Here is an 18,361-nt window from a genome sequence, read left to right on the forward strand (position 1 = left end):
TCATAACAGACACTGAGCTAAATGCAAAGTGCATAGGCAAATCTCCACAGGGAGAGGTAGGCCGGGGTCACACTGGCGAGGAATACGGGGGAGTGAGAGGCGCTAAAAGCACGCATTAGACACGGACAAATGATTCTCTATGGGGTCACTCGCACCAGCCGTATATTTCTCATTCGTATCCTACGCTCCGTGCCAATCGCAGCATGCTGCGATTGTCAGCGTACTACGCCAATGCAAGTCTATGGATGCGCAAAAAATACGGATTACACACGGACCAGACGTGTGACCTGCGAGCAATATGCAGGTCTTTTGGCTGGTGACAGGAAATGGGGCAATCCATCATCAGGAAGCCTAGACATGCAAATGAGCTCAAAAAGCGCTCCAGACATCCAGGAAGTACGCCTCCACAGAGTACAGCAGCAGCATGGCGTCCACGTACATAAATGTTGAGATGCTCATTGTCCTGGTGCAGGAGCGTCCCGAAATCTGGGACCAACGCGATGGAAATTATGCAAATCGGGCAAGAAAGGAGGCGTCATGGAGGCGCATCTGTCGCCAGATGTACCATGACTTTTGTGACCGACCACGTGAGGAGCAGCATAAAATTTGTAAGTACAACGCAAAACATCAGTAACCTTAGCGCGCAATAAAAAAGGAATATAGAATCAGCACCCCCCTTCCTGTGCATGTACTTTTGGCCTCACGAGGCCGTTACATTTGGATGTGACATGTGGCTTCACACAGCCATAATTTGGGGTTAGGCCACAAGCTCCTCATCCTCCTAGACAAAACAATTATTAAGTGTAGCTAAAGAGACCCTGTGTATCTGCCCAATTACATATGCCACCATGGGTAGAAAGCACACCCCAGAAGGCCCAATGCCTAGACTACTGTTAGAAAATGTGACCTCTCAAATATGTGAATTTGACAATATTTCCTGTCACATTGCAGTGGAAGATGTGATGAAACGCTGGCGAAGCATCCGGGACCAGTACCGCCGGGAACGCCAACAGCGGTCCAGGAGTGGGGATGCTGGCTACGTTAAACGAAAATATATATATTACCACCGCCTCTCCTTCCTGGCCCCAATTCTGGATCTGAGACCGTAAGTAGATACCTCACACCACATTACACAAATACTTTACAGGGCCAAAAATATTGATGTATTTTTGCCTCTGTTCTATTTCATAACAGAACTCAATCCAACCTTACGGATCGAGGAACGGCCTCAGAGGCAGAGCCCATAATAGATCCTGTAGGGGATGAGGTGGCTGGCCCATCTTCTCCCCCTACAAGAAGGATGGCAGAAGATGAGGCATCACAGGACAACCCAATGGCTGCCCAACACACTACACCACCAGGACGGTCTGCTGCTGCCCCATCACCCATCCTGGAAGAGCCGGGCAACTTGAGCAGCAGCCCAACTGGCCAGATCAGGGCCTCCCCACAGGCTGCTCTTGCATCACGGCGCACACGAAGATGGCGCCAGATCACTATTCAAGAGAGCAGGACCAATGTGGACACAGGGGTGCTCAATTATTTATCTAGAGTAACTACAGATGATGGGGAGGAGGCCTACTCACGTAGCCTCACCCTTTATCTCCGTGCCCTTACCCGTGAGGTCAGGCTCTGTATTAGGGGATGTATTCAGATCCTGCTTGATGCAAGCACCCCCCCAGTACCCCATATGAGGTTTTCGAATTTCAGGAGAGGTGGCAGCTCTCCCCCCGAAATCTAATGCGCATGAGACCATCAACACAGATGCTTGCTCAAGCAGGGTCCGAACAGCCCCTAATACGTGGGCCAACAACTCAACCCCTTCCTCCCACTACCCAATCTTCTATTCCGCAGCCCCAAATGTCAGCCTCTAGCCAACCCCAACAATATGGCCACTTGTACCCACCCAGTGTTGGAGGCTGGTCCCAAACTGGTTGGGGACGATCTGGCTATCTTGGTGGGTATGAGCCACGTGCCTACCACAGCCAACAAGATGCCCCTCACCATCATCATTACTCTGGCCAGTATCCCCAAAAGTCCCAGGAGGCCGGACAATTCCAGCATCATGGGCAACAGTATGACCCCACACAGGGCGATGTTGGCCACAGTGTCCAGCAGCACCCACAGGCTGCTCTTCCATGTTCCCCTTCCCCAACCTATGAGGATTTGTGAGTCTGACGCCCGGAGAAGTCCAGTGCAGTTTAACTGGTGCTCCAAATAGAAAGGAAAAAACAGGTGTTCTCCATCACCAAACTTTTTTACATAATTTAACATCCTTATTTTTTCACAATGTTTTACAATCATATGAAAGAATCCATCATGACAGGCAAGGCTACCTCACGCCTTTCAGACAGATATTATATGTGTGTACAAAAGAGAATATTTCAATGTGCTATACTGTAAAATGAAAGGATGAAAATACACTACTCACTTGCTAATGCCTAGGAAAGGCGTGCTGGCCTTAGTGAAGTAGTCACCTTTTTTGCTAACAATCTCTAGTAAAACAAATCAAGGCGACCAGCCTTCAGAATATCACGCTCTCTCTATGTCTTAACAAGTGAGTTTTGTTTTTTCATCCTTTCCAGTATAGCATGGTTAAATATTCTCTGTTCTACAGACAGGTAATATCTGTCTGAAAGCTGTGAGGTAGCCTTGCCTTTCATGGTGGAATCTTTCTATGATTGGAAAACATTATGAAGAAGTGTGAGTGTTATCTTTTAGCATTTATTTTGGTGATGGAGCTCACCTTTTTTTTGAAAATCTAGTTTAATATAGTCATGCAGCAATGTTGTTATTGCTTAATCTTTTTTTGGGTTATGTTATGTAATGTTAATTTTCTAAAAAGTTAAAGAAGGCACAAAGGGTCATTTTGCCCATTGCCAAAATGTTCTTATGGCAATATTATGTTTGCCTTTAAGCAAACAAAAAAAAAAGGGAAAACTAGAAATTTGTCTACTATAATTAAAGTCTCTGTGTGATTTTTCAAAATCCCTCACAACATACTAACATACACTAACTAATGCAATGAAACACTCATAGAATCATAAGGGGTTGAGTAATATATATTTAGACACAATTAAAGCAACAAATTATAACATAGACACAGCATGCTCTTGCCAAGACGTTGCCCCCTCAGGTGAGATAAAGTAATTATTTAAAATATCACGCACTTTGAGGCCAGAGAGCGGTCTACGTTGACGGTTCATAGGTGGTCTCACCCTGCGCACATTGTCCGCCCTACGCACAACACCATCAGAGGATGAACAATCATGTATCCTGGTAAAGTTAGGCAGAACAACACAGGCTTTCACAACTTCATTGACATTTTGTTCACTCAACGGAATGGCTGACTGTAGTACCCGCCATTTGGCACAAATAATCCCAAAGGAACACTCCACCAGTCGCCTAGCACGTGATAGGCACGTTACAAATTCTGCGCCTGTGGTCAAGGTTGCGCCGGGGATATGGCCTCATGACATTGCGCGATAACAGAAAGGCCTCATCTGCCACAAGGACATAAGGGACTGATTCTTCAGGGGAGCCTGGTAGCTGGCGTGGTGGTGGTAGATCCAACTGGTTGGTGCGTAGCCGCCGAGCCATTATGGAAGTTTTGAAGACTCTAGAGTCTCCCGTCCTTCCATAGGCCCCAATGTCACCAATTCTAAACTTGTATTGAGGGTCTACCAGAGCCAACAATACAACAGAAAAGTATTGTTTATAATTGAAGAATTGGGAGCCAGAGTTCGGCGGATTACGCACCCGGATATGTTTGCCAACCAGGGCCCCAATACAATTTTGAAACTGGCATTCCTCCTCAAAGTCCCTTGATATCCTCAACCAGTTTTCCATCCTGGGCTCGGGCATGACCACTTGATGGAGTCTTGTCCAGATTTCTGTACATGTAGACCTCACTATGCCTGAAATGGTTGATCTTCCAATGATAAACTCATGGTGGAGGGCGGCATAAGACAGGCCAGTGGACAGGAAGCTGTAGAACAACATAAATTGATAAGTTTAGAATGCCTAAAGTCCAAAAACATCAGTTACATGCCGACCAAACTTGGGAGGAATTGAGATAGAATACCACACACATATTTGGTTCCACAATGACTAAGTGATATGCAGTACATATTAGAGCTAACATTCTGGTGTGTAAGTTGAAACATATTTGGAGTAAGATGAGGGCATAAAACTTTGTCCAAGAAGGCAAAAAAACATACTTTAGCACACACATTATGAACATAGAAATGTGGTTGTGTAGTACATACCGTATTGTGAGTAGAAGTCGCTCCTATGCAGATATCGCTTTGCGCATCCTTGTGTCCTGAAAGGTTATCCCAGGGCGCACTGTCTCCAAGAGTCGATCAAATGTGGAAATGCTCATGCGACAGTACTGGTAAAATTTCTCAGGATGCTCCCACAGAGAAGAATAGAGGCGGTGAAAATGACCTCTTGTGCGTTGTTGCCTCAAAAGTGGATGTACCCACATGCGTCTCCTCCTCCGCGGATCCACTATCACTGGGTATGGTTGCCCAAAGCGCCGTGACAAAAGTCAGTTCAAGAGAACCTGCTCAGTTGTATTGAATCTCAGACCCTGTGCCATGTTGCACAAAGAACAACAACACACCTCTTGAAAGCAAGCTCACAAATGTACAGTATGGAGGCAGCCACCTGTTTCTGAGTGTAGAAATAGGGTGCAGGCTAATGATTTAAATAGTTAGCAGGCCTCAAAACCGTTAAATGTCCATTTTGCAAGGCTGCAAGAAAATCTCGCCATACGGATTGCATACGGATGCAGACATGCGCAAAATACGCGACCGCACCTGGCTTACGGATGACCTATGGAGCACTATTTAGGGGTCATTCATCCGTATTACGCATGTAAACTACAGAGCGTATTTTGCGCTGGTTAGTGTGACTCCAGCCGTATAGTTACCCTTTCCCAAAACTCAAAAACCAGTCTGCGGTTTATCTGCGGAATAGCCTGCGGTTTTGCCCTGCGGTTTCACACCTCATAATGATAAGGTGTGAAACCGCAGCGGAAACCGCACAAAGAATTGACATGCTGCGGATTGTAACCCGCAGCAAATCCGCGTGGAAAAATCCGCAGCATGTGCACAGCGTTTTTTTTCCATCGGAAATAAAGGTACTGTACAACGCAGCAGAATCTGCTGCGGACCCGCAGAGCCAAAACCGCTGCGGATCCGCAGCAGAATCCGCAGCAGAATCCGCAGCGTGTGCACATACCCTTAGACACTAAATGTCTGGCTGGTATATACTTAAAGGGGTAGGAGAAAGCAAGTGCCGCTCATAGTATGTTAAACAGTATATTGCTTACCCATGTGGGGAGGAGAGACCCAGTGAAAGGTGCACGTGCTAGCCCCGATGCACGTTTCATGTAGTTGATTTCCTTGGGGGGCTGTGTCACATGGGTAAGCAATATACTGTTTAACATACTTTAAGTATATGCCAACCGGACATTTAGTGTCTTATACAAACTGGTTTTTGAGTTTTGGGTAAGAGTAATTATACCTCTCCCTGTGGAGATTTGCCTATGCACTTTGCATTTAGCTTAGTGTATGTTATGACGGATATACATCCATGGTCAGACTGGCCCACGGGAGAACCGGAGGATTCTCTGATGGGCCCAGGCATTGGCAGCTGCTGCCTAGGGCCCCCACTGCTCCAGGGGCTCCCAGCCAGTGAGCAGCTGCTATGGGGGCCCCCGGTGCCAGCATAGAAGCAGCGGGTGACAGGAAGCAGAAGCCAGCTACTGCGGCCAAAACCTGTTCCCGCTGCTAAAGAGAAATGAATATTCACTGCTCTCCATGCCCCCATGGATGTGGAGAGGGGTGGATATTAATTTCACTTTAGCAGCCGGCAGTGTTTCACACAGTCTGCATAGTGAACATAAGTCACTGTGCCAGCACTGTGCATACCGACCTCTCTCAGCTAGCAGCAACAGAAAAAGTCATGAGAACACAAGAGTGCTCTGTTACTTGCAGTCTGCAGCAGACGAACATGTCAGCTGTGTAATCAGCGAAGCCCGCACTGCTCTCTGACTATCTGTGGGAGGAGCCATGAGCAGGACCTCCTCCCAGCATGATGTCACCTCTACTCCTGGCTCCGGCACTGAGAGCTACTCAGAGAGCAGTGCGGACGTCACTAATAATATAGCTGACATGTTCTGCTGCTGCAGCCTGTGGAGCATTGTAAGTAACAGAGCGCTCTTGTGTTCTCATGAGTTTTTATGTCACTTACCGTTCTTCCCTGCGGGAGAGTGGAGCAGTTCTTGATAAGGCTAACACTGATTGGCCACAGCGCAGCCAATCAGTGTTAGTGTGGCACCCCAGGAGTCCAGTTGCCACAGTGGCATTGCCTCCCTCACAGGGGTTGATGTCATGCCTGGAAGTAAGGAGTGTTTCCCTAGCCAGATAACTCAGCATACAACACCTTTCCTGACTCCAGACCAGAAAGGGGAGCTCATAACCTGGTTTCAGGAAAGCTTCCTTATTAGTTCTGGACTGGAGGTGGGGTTATTCAGTCAGGGAGAGTCTTTACAGGGGACAGGAGCTGTGAGAAGCTTTTCCCAAGAGCAGAGTGAAGAGAGAGGAAATTGGAAGTTTAGGAAAACCTGGGGATTGGAGCTGTGACCAAGCTCACCCCAGGGAAGAGCGCTTGACACCGGAGTCCATGGCTGCACGGGTACAACAGTCCCATCAGCCAAATCCGGAGGGTAGGAGACTGCAGGCCTCCTGGCCCCATCACACACCTGAAGGCACAGCACCATACCAGAGCCAGAGCCACCACGAAGGAATGACTCCTGTAAAAGGCTCAAGCAGCCTGCCATATAGGCAAGGACTAAAGAACAGTATGGAACAGAGGACTGAGCATAGCTTCAGGTAGCAAGGACCTGTATCTTCCTGTTTATTTGCTGCGTCACCTCAGCCCTCCATTATAACTATCATCACCATCATTTTACGATATTACAGCCCTGGGGCTTAGCTCTACAAGTGAAGAGCTGTAATAACGCTGCTGCATCATCATCAACCCCAGTGGTCTCCTCAAACAGCGGCGGCTAACATCTAATTGCCAAATACCACAGGAGGCGTCACAAACTATATCTTATAAACTTTATTCCCTTTTATCATCATTTTCATTGGATGCCCAGGGCCATGGACCGGGTCACTGCTGCCGTGACATATCCCCTTAAGGACCGGCCGGGTAGCGGTACCGAGTACAGGTAATGAGCTGCTGTCACCTATAACACGCACTCCCCTCCCCCACAGTGTAAGCAGCAGAGGGAGATAGAGGACTCCCTGCTGCAGCTGCAAAGATTGAACAAGGGCCCCCCTGCCAGCCTAAAGTTAGTGTAAATGGGGGCCTTTAGTCTGGGTTGAGAGAGGGGGAGGGGCTAAGTTACTTAGGGATAAATCAGGGCCTCATTACCTCATTTCTCCTTTCACTCCTGACTGACTGCACTCCCTTACTCTATATAACCCCTGACTGAGCTCTCCCCCACTATATCACCCCTGACTGCACCCCCTCGCCCCGGAATCACCCTGACTGCACCCTTCCCCCGTATCACCCCTGCTGAACCCCCTCACCCCAGAATCACCCTGGCTGAGCCCCACTACACCTGTATCACCCCTGACTTCACCCCCTCCTCCTGTATCACCTCTGACTGCACCACCTCACCCTGTATCACCCCTGACTGTGCCACCTCCCCTATATCACTTCTGACTAACACCTCCCCCTATATCACCCTGACTGCGCCACCTCCCCCCGTATCACCCTGACTGTGCTACCTCCCTCTGTATCACCCTGACTGCGCCACCTCCCTCTGTATTACCCCTGACAGACTGTGTCCCCTTCCCCTCCCCCTTAGACGCCTCTCACACAGCCAAACCAGATCTCACACTTTGCACTGACGAGGGGCAGTACCCCGAAACACAGTGTCTGCAAATTGAGATTCTGGCTTGGCTTTTATTCTAAGTCATGTAACAAGGCTCATTAAAGGGTCAACATTGACTTTTAGGATTGCTACTTCCAATAGGTGGCACTAGAGTTCTAGTCCTCTTCCTCTCTGAAGAGACAATTTGCATAATTAGCATATTTCCCAGAGGAGCATTGCGGCTTTAAGTCTCCTCACCTCGACATGCTTAGCATGTCATTCTCCGCAAGGAGAAATGATACTTCTTGGATATCGGTCAGACGCCTCTCACACAGCCAAACCAGATCTCACACTTTGCACTGACGAGGGGCAGTACCCCGAAACACAGTGTCTGCAAATTGAGATTCTGGCTTGGCTTTTATCCTAAGTCATATAACAAGGCTCGTTAAAGGGTCAACATTGACTTTTAGGATTGCTACTTCCAATAGGTGGCACTAGAGTTCTAGTCCTCTTCCTCTCTGAAGAGACAATTTGCATAATTAGCATATTTCCCAGAAGAGCATTGCGGCTTTAAGTCTCCTCACCTCGACATGCTTAGCATGTCATTTTCCGCAAGGAGAAATTATACTTCTTGGATACCCTTCCCCTGTATCACCCCTGGCAGTGCCACCTCCCTCTGTATCACCCTGACTGAGCCCCTCACACCCTGTATTAGCCCTGAGTGACTGCGTGACCTCCTCCTGTAACGTGCCTGACTTACTGTGTTCTCTCCCCCTGTATCACCCCTGATTGAACCCCTCCCTCCTTATCACCCCTGACTAAAACTTTTCTTTCCCTACTACTAACAAAATGAGGCCCTACATAAAAAGTTATGGACTTATAGGTGGCAGAGAGAGATTTCTGTAAAAAATGTATGGGGGATGTGAGGGAAAGCTCTTTCGATACTACTCCAATGTCATACATAAATGTTCTAGGACCCCCCACCACTAGAAGAGGGGGCAGTCACAAAACGTATTTGCTGCAGAAATCAAACAGCAAATTAACAGCGGAAATATCCACACAGATATTGTCAGACATTGTGCAGATATTGCTGCGTTTTTTAGTATGTAATGTCGCACCTTTACCACTGACCTGATTCTTTGTATTGTATTCTATAATGCTGTAGATAAGCCCCCAATCCGACCTGCAAGATAATAAAAATAAGCTTTATTATTAGTGATGAGCAAGCACTAAAATGCTTGGTTGCGCGTTGCTCAGGTCGAGCAAATTGGAATGCTCGGGTGCTTGACCTGAGCAACAAGCCCAATGTAAGTCTATGTGAAAACCGAGTATTTTTACTGCGACCCCCTCCCTCCCTGGGATCATTTTAGAGTCTAAAAACATCTGAAAATGATGGAAACAGTGCTCAAATGACATGGGAACATCATGGTGAAGACCCCTGGAAGCATTTCTGACTCCCAGGTCAAAGCTGTGGACAATGTTGTCAGAGTCTTACGCCATTTTTACAGGCGCACAATAAAACATATCCTTTCCAGGGTACTCTGACATTTATAAAAGGCAAAATAAATAACCCAAAACAAAAATGCTCCCCCACACCCTGGGCTACTCGTAGCGTTTTTGATGCATTTTTCAACTTTGCCATTGCTTTCAGCCAAGACAAATGCATTCACTGGGAAATGTCACTTTAACAGTTTACAACCTTATTTGGCCATGTGGTGTGTGACACATCATCAGACACATCCTGTTTCATTTATGAAGGAGGGACTATGAAAGTCATAAAGTCTATTTTTATAGGGTCAGGAGTCGGACCTCACTATACTTAGAGAGCCATCAGCCGGCTATGCTTTGTTTTTGCCATTATTAAACATTGGGTCCCTTATATTATTATTGCATATGCAGTGAGTGGCAGGGCTTCCTAGAATTTGGGCCACCCCAACAACCCATTGAACAGACGTCATGGATGACCACATGCAACCAAAGTATCAAGAATTCATTTGGTACTCCCATACTGTTTGCTTATGCATTGAATGCAAGGACTGCCCTGCACCGAATTTACACGCATGCCAGAAAGCCTTTGAACACACATACTGGATGGCCACAGGAAAACCAAGTTCACATTATTAATTTGGTACTCCCATACTGTTTGCTTATGCATTGAATGCGAGGCCTGCCCTGCACCAAAGTTACACGCACCACAATAAGCCTTTGAACTGAGGTACTGGATGGCCATGGATCACCCCCAGGGCTGTGGGGTTACTCGGTACCGGGCCAGTGTCTCAAAGGGATGTGTCATGGCAGCGGTGGCCCCGGTTCGTGGCCCTGGGTGTCCAATGTAAAAGGGGTTGAATAGAATGGATTAGTGTTTATAATTTATAGGTAGGTAGTTCGTGACGCCACCTGTGGTGCTCGGCAAGGAAGATGTTGAGCTGACGTTGCGGTGCAGATCCTCTGGGACAGATGGTCGGGAGCAGCAAAGATGTAATAGCTCTCCATAGGTAGCGCTGTAGTCCCAGGGCAGTAGTAATAGGTGTTGAGGTAGATGGTGTAGTGTTAGGCACAGAGATGTAGCAGTGCTGAGTGGGTTGCGCAGGAAGAAGGCAATGACACAGCTGAGTGCAGTTCCAATTCTTTTACTCATGGTTCTGGCACAGACAGGTGCCTGCTTCAATGCTGCAGCCTCCAGGTCAGGTCAAGTCAACTCCCAGGCAGATGGAATTAACCCTTCCAGCACTCCCTTTCATGTGCCTGTTCTGAATGTCTCTTTTCTAGCGCTAATCTGAAGTACTTGCAGTTCTGAATTACACTCAAGTTCCTCCTTCTTGATGTTACTTAAACTCCACTCATATGATAGGTGGCTGTAGCCTGCTTCGGGGACTCCATCAATCATATCCCGGCTCATGCACAAGTTGCCACTGTGTCTTCGAGTTTTTGGTGGGAATAGAGCGGTCTCAATTCCTATTCCTCCGGTTTCTGCTGCAGGATCATTAGTATCACAAACAGCCTCGGATACCGGCGCCCGGCTTGGCGCAATGAACTTAGGGAAAGGCTCTACTCTAGCCCTCGTCCCCAGTCCTCTCTCCTCCTTACATTCTGTTCTCATCTATCTTCCTACTGAACAACTGATCTTTCTTCCATCTCTTCCCTTGCCAACAGCTCCAACTTACAGGAGGCTGCTGCAAACACGTTCTCTCTCTATCCCTCCGCCGGGGATTATCACAGTCGAGAGTTCTCCTCTCCGCTCCCCCCTGCGGGGAACTTCTGCCTTCCTCCCCCTCTCAGGGGATTCTGCTCCCACTTCCTATCAGCTTTCCCCTCTTAGTGTTTCTAAGCTCCACCCTCCACCCAGCACCCTTCATGACCCAAAGCAGCTGCCATAAAGGGTGCTCTGCTGCTCTAAGGTGTCTGTGCTGGATGCAGGTGTTGGAGTCTGGTCAGGTGTTACTATCTTACCTGGGGAGTGGAATACTACAACTCAGGAGGAGGTGCAGTACCAAAGTTCCCAGTATTCATTTGGTACTCCCATACTGTTTGCTAATGCATTGAATGCAAGGCCTGCCCTGCACCAAATTTACATGCACCCCAATAAGCCTTTGAACACGCATACTGGATGGCCACATGAAACCAAAGTTCCCATTAGTCTGATTTTTTTAAGTCACCTAAAGTTTGCCCATGAAGTGAATACAAGCTCTGCCCAAAATTTGCACACACTCCAATCCCCCAAGGAAGAAATGTGGAGAATGGCCTCCGAAAAATGTTTTCCCAGTTTAAAAGAGTGGGTCTTCTATACTTGTAATGCCCATACACTAAGTTTATGAGCTGACAAACATTTCCCCCTGGGGGGTACATATCAACCTACTGTCTAAATATTTTTTTCACGGCCATCATAAACACCCTTGCAAAATACTATAGTGGCAGTTGCATCACAGCCCACAATTACAATGGTGATCTAGTGGTGGTGTCGGAAGAGGCGTGGAGGAAGGTCTACTTAAACTGTTTTCCCAGTTTACGGGAGCGGGTCTCCTATACTTGTAATGCCTATACACTAAGTGTATGGGTTGACATACATTTTCCCCTGGGGGGTACACATCAACCTTCTGTGTAAATATTTTTTTACTGTCATCATAAACACCCTTGCATCAAAGTATAGAGGCTGTTGCATCACAGAACACGTTCACCCTCGTGTTCTAGTGGTGGCTGAAGAGACGTGGAACATGGCCTCCGAAAGATGTTTTCCTCTGGGGGGACACCTCAACGTAAAGTGTAAACATTTTTGGAACGGACATCATAAACACCCTTGCAAAAATTTCCAGTGGCTGTTGCATCATGGACCACGGTCACCATGGTGATCTAGTGGTGGATGATGAGGATGAGGAGAAGGAGAAGGTTAGCAGCCAATAGCCAAAATCAGGAAGCACATACCCATGTGTGTGTGTGAAGAGGTGCATGGGAATAGACCTCCAAAAAAAAGACACTGGATTTGAGGTTCAGTTTCACTGTTATCATGCGGTGGTATGCAAAAGTCTGGCCCAATCCAGCCCTTGTTCATTTTTATAAGAGTCAGCCTGTCAGCATTTTCAGTTGACAGTCGGATGCGCTTATCAATTATAATTCCACCAGCGGCACTAAAGACACGCTCTGACAAAATGCTAGCGGCAGGACAGGCCAGGACCTCCAAGGCGTAGAGAGCCAGTTCATGCCACGTATATAACTTTGAGACCCAATAATTAAAGGGCACAGAGGAATCTTGGAGGACATTTGTACGATCAGCAAGGTACTCCCTCACCATCTTCCATAACTTTGCACTCCTTGTGAGAGTACCCCGCGCCTCAGGCCACTGCAATGGGAGGGTCTGAGGAAACTCTCCCAGAACTTTGCCAGTGTTCCCCTGCCTGTGCTGGATTGGAGTTGTGTCTCTCTCGCCTGTACTCCTCGGTTGTCTATCGAACTGTGACCTCTGCCGCCAGCGTTTTCAGATGGGAATTTTTTTTAATAATTCCGCATCAAGGGCCTTCTGGTACTGCAACATTTTAGTACACCTGTCTGTCTCTGGAAGAAGAGATTAAAAGCTCTCCTTGTAGCATGGGTCTAGAAGTGTCACCAACCAGTAATGACTGTCAACCAAAATTTTGACAATATGACGGTTACGGGAAAGGCATTGCAACATAAAGTCAGCCATGCATAGCAGACTGCTAACAGGTAAGACTTCCATTTCCTCACCAAGAGGATGACTGACCATGCTCTCCTCCTCCTCCCTGTCCTCAGGTCATCCACGCTGAACAGACGGTATGACAGTTGTGCTTGTATTACCATCTATAGCGCATGAAAGTAGCTCCTGTTCTTCCTCCTCCTCATTCTCAACCAATCCACATTGGGATGACATGAGGCTGGGCTGCGTGTAATCACTCTGTATGCTTTCTTGTTCCATCTCATCATGCTCAGCCTGCAATGCCACCTCTTTGATTGTGAGCAGAGAGCGTTTCAGAAAACAGAGAAGCGGGATGGTGATGCTGTTCATGGCGTCATTGCCGCTCACCATCTTGGTGAACTCCTCAAAGTTTTGTAGGATGGTACATATGACTGAAATTCATGTCCACTTCTGAGGTCTTATGTGTGGAGTCCAAACTGAATACCGATGGCCTTGTTGATGCTGGTAGTTAACAACTGCCTTCTTCTGCTCACAAATCCTTTCCAACATGTGCAGTGATGAGTTTCAATGCGTGGGGACATCACACACCAGTCGGTGAGCCAGAATATGCAAATGCTGCTGAAACTCAGCAAGTGCGGCGGAAGCTGGAGCTGACTTTCTAAAATGCGCACACAGGCAGCGCACTTTGACAAGCAGATCCGGAAGCTATGGGTAGCTTTTGAGAAACCGTTGAACAACGAGGTCCAGCACATGGGCCAGGCATGGTATGTATGTGAGCTCACCTCGCCTTTCCATGTGCCAGAAAACCACACTTTAAAATATCTGGACTGTAGCTAAAAATTTATTTTTTGTTATCAAACTTGTGTAAATAACTAGGGTAATGATAAAATGGAAAACGGTCTTAGGATGGATCTTCCGTCGAAACGTGTGGTGGTTTAAACCCATCTCTTGTCTGAGTCTCTTTCCTGCGCTCCTAAGACCGTTTTTCATTTTCTCATTGCTCCTATCCTCCTTTGGAGGTTTTCGGCTGGAGCTGCGGTGGAGACCTGACATCCTTGCCTGCCCCTGGGTTGCTTCCTAAGCGCTCCTTTATGACCGCTTATCACTGACTCTTAATAACCAGGGTAAGACACAGCAAATACAGTTAAAAGGAGGCCTGAAATGCAACAATTTGTAGCCCACAGATAGATGAGGCTTCTGACCGAGATACAACACTGTTCAATATGTGGCCTGTATTCTTTTATTTTTTACACCAAAATAGTCTATAGAACTAGGGTAAGACACAGCAAAAGAAGGTGAATGTAGGCCTGAAATGCTAGAATTTGTAGCCCACAAATAGATCAGGTGTCTGACGGAGATACCACACAGTTCAAAATGTGGCCTGTAATTTTTTATTTTTTGGCCAGCAAAATTGTGTCAATAAGTAGGCTATGACACAACAAAAAAATTCTATGGAGGCCAGAAATGGCAAAATTTTGCTATGCGATCTGTGTGGCGCAATCCCAGTGTAAAATATCTGCCCTTTAGCTAAATATTTTTTCGGCAGCAAAATGGTGTCAAAAATTTGTATAAGACACTCCAAAAAAATTCTATAGTACCACAAAAAATGGCAGTTTTTTCTGCGCAGTCAGATGTGATGCCTGGGATGGGCAAACCCGGGGCTAGGTATATACGGTTAATATATGTAATAGGCAGCAGCAGCAGACAGAAATGGAATGGACCCTTTTGATGTATGCAATGATATCTATATACACATATACAGTGTCTGCATGCCTTGCACTATTATGCATATAGCCACATACACTCCCGTGCCTACCTAGCACTGCAATCTATATACCCGTAATTAGCCCTTAAAGGGAATCTGTTACGCCTTTTTTGAGATATCATATAATTATATCATTCAATTGTGTGTCACATAAGGATTCTCTTAGTACTTTTGCTTCCCCCTGACCCTGCACCTTTCATGCATAAATACCTTTTTTATATCGGTTCAGATGTATGTAAACTGCCGCTGTCCGGTCCAATGGGCGGGGCTTATTCACCTGCTCCCCCCCTCCCTGTCTTGCTCTACGCATTTCTTCTAGTGTAGAGCAAGACAGGGAGGGGGGAGCTGCTGAATAAGCCCCGCCCAGCGGACCGGACCGTGGCAGTTTACATACATCTGAACCGATATAAAAAAGGTATTTATGCATGAAAGGTGCGGGGTCAGGGGGAAGCAAAAGTACTAAGAGAATCCTTATGTGACACACAATTGAATGATATAATTATATGATATCTCAAAAAAGGGGTGACAGATTCCCTTTAAAAGGACTGTTGGTTTAGCTGGATTTATGGATTCTATGATGGTATACCCACATTAACTTACAAATCCCCAAATCTGAACCTATCTCAGCAGCAGCTCTCCCTACACTTTCTGATTCCGCACGTGACTGTGATAAGCAGGGCGGCAGCAGGTCTCTTATAGACCTGATGACTCTGTGCAGCCAGCCAATCACTGTAATACCACAACAAAGATGGCTGTGGCATTACAGTGTGTGGCAGACAATCCCCGCATGCTGATTGGCACTCTAAAGAGCGCCAAACTTGCAGGGCGGAGACCGGAGCTCCCGCCGAATAATCCTGGAAAAGCTTGGCGCTCGCCGAGTACAGCGATACTAGGGCGAGTAATGAGCATTACCGAGCCTGCTCGCTCATCACTATTTATTATACTCACCCAGGGGACAGTTCAGTTTGATGGGTGTCGCAGGTCTGGGTCCAGCGCCTCCCATCTTCTTGCGATGCCGCCCTCCTGTTTGCTTCATGGCTCTCCAGCATCGCGCTCTTGCACAGACATATTTCTCTGCCCTGTTTAGGGCAGATCAAAGTACTGCAGGTGCACAGGCGCTATGAAAGGTCAGACAGGCCCAGCGCCTGCGCACTGCGCTACTTTACTCTGCCCTCAACAGGGCAGGGGCTGGGAACCTGGCGCCTGCACAGTGAGGATCTCTGCACCTGTCCCCATCTCCCTCTGCTTCTTTCCTCCACGGGAATACACTAATGGAATTTCATTGTAATATAAATTTACAAGCAACGTTTACTTTGCCACTCTTCCAATCGTTAATGTTAGGTGATGTGCTGTGCTGCCTGTGATCTCCTCGGTGTGGGGAGTTCAGCTTCCACTCACTATGATGCTGCTGATGTATTCCGGTGGAGGAAAGAGGCGGAGGGAGATGGGGACAGGCACAGAGATCCTCACTGAGCAGGTGCCAGATTCCCAGCCCCGCAGTATGAATACATCAGAAGACACTGCGGGGCAGGATCTAGAGCCTCCACTACAGGCAGGCGCGATATCCTTACATCACCTGATGTAAGTTCTCGGGCAGCGCGCGTGGCGCATGCCCAAGAACTGATTAAAGAGCGCAGGTGCTGGTGACGTCTTGAGAAAGAGAGGAGGCAGCACCGGTAGGCCAGAGGGGGATGATGGACGTCTGCAAGGCGGCTGAGTCAGGGGGAGAAAACATACCTCCCTGACTCAATAGAGCAGGGTTTCCCAACTCCAGTCCTCAAGGCACACCAACAGATCATGTTTTCAGGATTTCCTTAGTATTACTCAGGTGATAATTGCTTCACCTGTGCAATACAAAGGAAATCCTGAAAACATGATCTGTTGGTGTGCCTTGAGGACTGGAGTTGGGAAACCCTGCAATAGAGGTATGGCGGGAAATTTATAAAACTCATTATTTCAGCGTTCCTAGGGATAATAAACATAAGAGCCACCTTCATAGACTGCAGCCTTAGTGCTGCTGAAGGTGGCTTTTTTACTTTAATAGGCCCTGGGGGGTGACAGGTTCCCTTTAAATCGGCTATGAACAGAATAAGGCCCCTTCATGACCACCGTTTTAATGCGTATCGGTGGTAGTTAAGGGGTTAATGTGGCGCCCCAGGAGTATGGTTGCCACAATGGCATTGCCTTCCTCCAGGGAGGGTGATGTCATGCTTGGAAGCAATGAAGGGTCTCTCTGACAGTTAATCAACTTCATGCAACACAGTTCCCACTCCAGGCCAGCAGAGGGAGCTCTTAACCAGGATTGAGGGTGGATTGCACTCTGAGGGCCAGGAGGGGAAATAGTCAGTTAGTGTGAGGTGGGCAACGTGTGTAGATGTGTGGAGAGAAGCTGGAGGTTGAGCTGAGGATAGAATGCTCCCTCCCAGTGAGAGCGCATGATCTGGAGTCTGGTCTCCACGGTTGTATGGATACTGAAGGTCCTGCAAGACAAACCAGAGGAGTAGGAAGCTGTAAATGCTCTATTCCCAACTAAGACTCGGAGGCACAACAGCGACGGGTGAGCCAAGAGAAATAGAGGGCTACAGCTGTCTGCCATACGAGGTAGTTCTAAGAGACAATAAGAAGGAGGAACTTCAGTGTAACACTGTACTGCATGTACCTCAAGCCAGCGCTAGGAAGGAGACTACACAACCCATCGGATAGAGAGATTCCTGAGTTGCTTCCAGGCTAGCCTGCTCCTGTGCCATCTGTAATCAGGACCCTGGACTGCGTTTGCCAAGTAAAGGTAAAGAAACTGCACCCTGTTGTGTCCTTGCCTCCTTCCTGCAACATCCTCAGCACTGCTACATCTCTGTGCCAAACACTGCACCTTCTTCCTAACCCTTTATCTATACTGCCATGGAGCAACAGCCCTACCTGTGGAGGGCTACAACATCATTGCTGCACTACACCATCTGTCCCAGAGGATCTGCTTGCAGCGTCGGCTTAACACCTTCCTTGCCGTACACCACAGGTGGCGTCACGAATCACTTATAAACTTTATTCCCAACTCAACACCTTTTACATGGGCGCCCAGGGCCACAGACTGGGTCACCGCTGCTGTGACAACCCCCTCTGAGAGACCGGCCCGGTACCGAGTACCCCACAGCCCTGGGAGGGTGACCCATTTTGGCATCACGAACAGGATTACGGAGCCCGGTATCCCCGGGTCCTGTGTGCCAGAGACTGTTGTGTGCTATAGACTGTGTGCGAAATTGGCGCCATTGCCGCCATTATCCCGCTAATTGGCGCGCGTGGGAAGAAAAGGGGCAGGCCTTCATGGGCGGAGCCTGCCGCAGAGTGCGAAGAAGTGAAGTGCCGCGAGGGAAGAGAGGACAGCGCACGAGAAGGGGAGGAGCTGAGGCCTCAACCCCGGGGCCTGGCAACCGTTAACTAGGGGGGAAGGAGGATGTCTCAGGCAAGCGCCGATGCAGCGGCGAATGCCCCCGCCAGCCCCTCAGTGCCGCAAGCTGCAGTGCCCAATGTGGCTGCGGCTCCGGTAGCACCCACCGCAGCGGTC

General features: G+C 48.0%; 1 protein-coding gene across 2 annotated transcripts in view; it reads right to left on the reverse strand.

Annotated features, from left to right (window-relative positions):
• The window catches only part of ELF3 (E74 like ETS transcription factor 3), a 136,204-nt gene that overhangs the window by 33,846 nt on the left and 83,997 nt on the right, over nucleotides 1-18,361 (reverse strand). For both annotated transcript variants that reach the window (XM_073561066.1, XM_073561068.1), the window contains one exon: nucleotides 9,023-9,074. In XM_073561066.1, the coding sequence (XP_073417167.1) occupies nucleotides 9,023-9,074 (52 nt within the window). The remainder of the gene's footprint in view (nucleotides 1-9,022; nucleotides 9,075-18,361) is intronic.

This window comes from Dendrobates tinctorius, unplaced genomic scaffold (genome assembly GCF_039654945.1).
Source record: "Dendrobates tinctorius isolate UK_male_01 unplaced genomic scaffold, ASM3965494v1 ptg000312l, whole genome shotgun sequence".
NCBI lineage: Eukaryota > Metazoa > Chordata > Amphibia > Anura > Dendrobatidae > Dendrobates > Dendrobates tinctorius.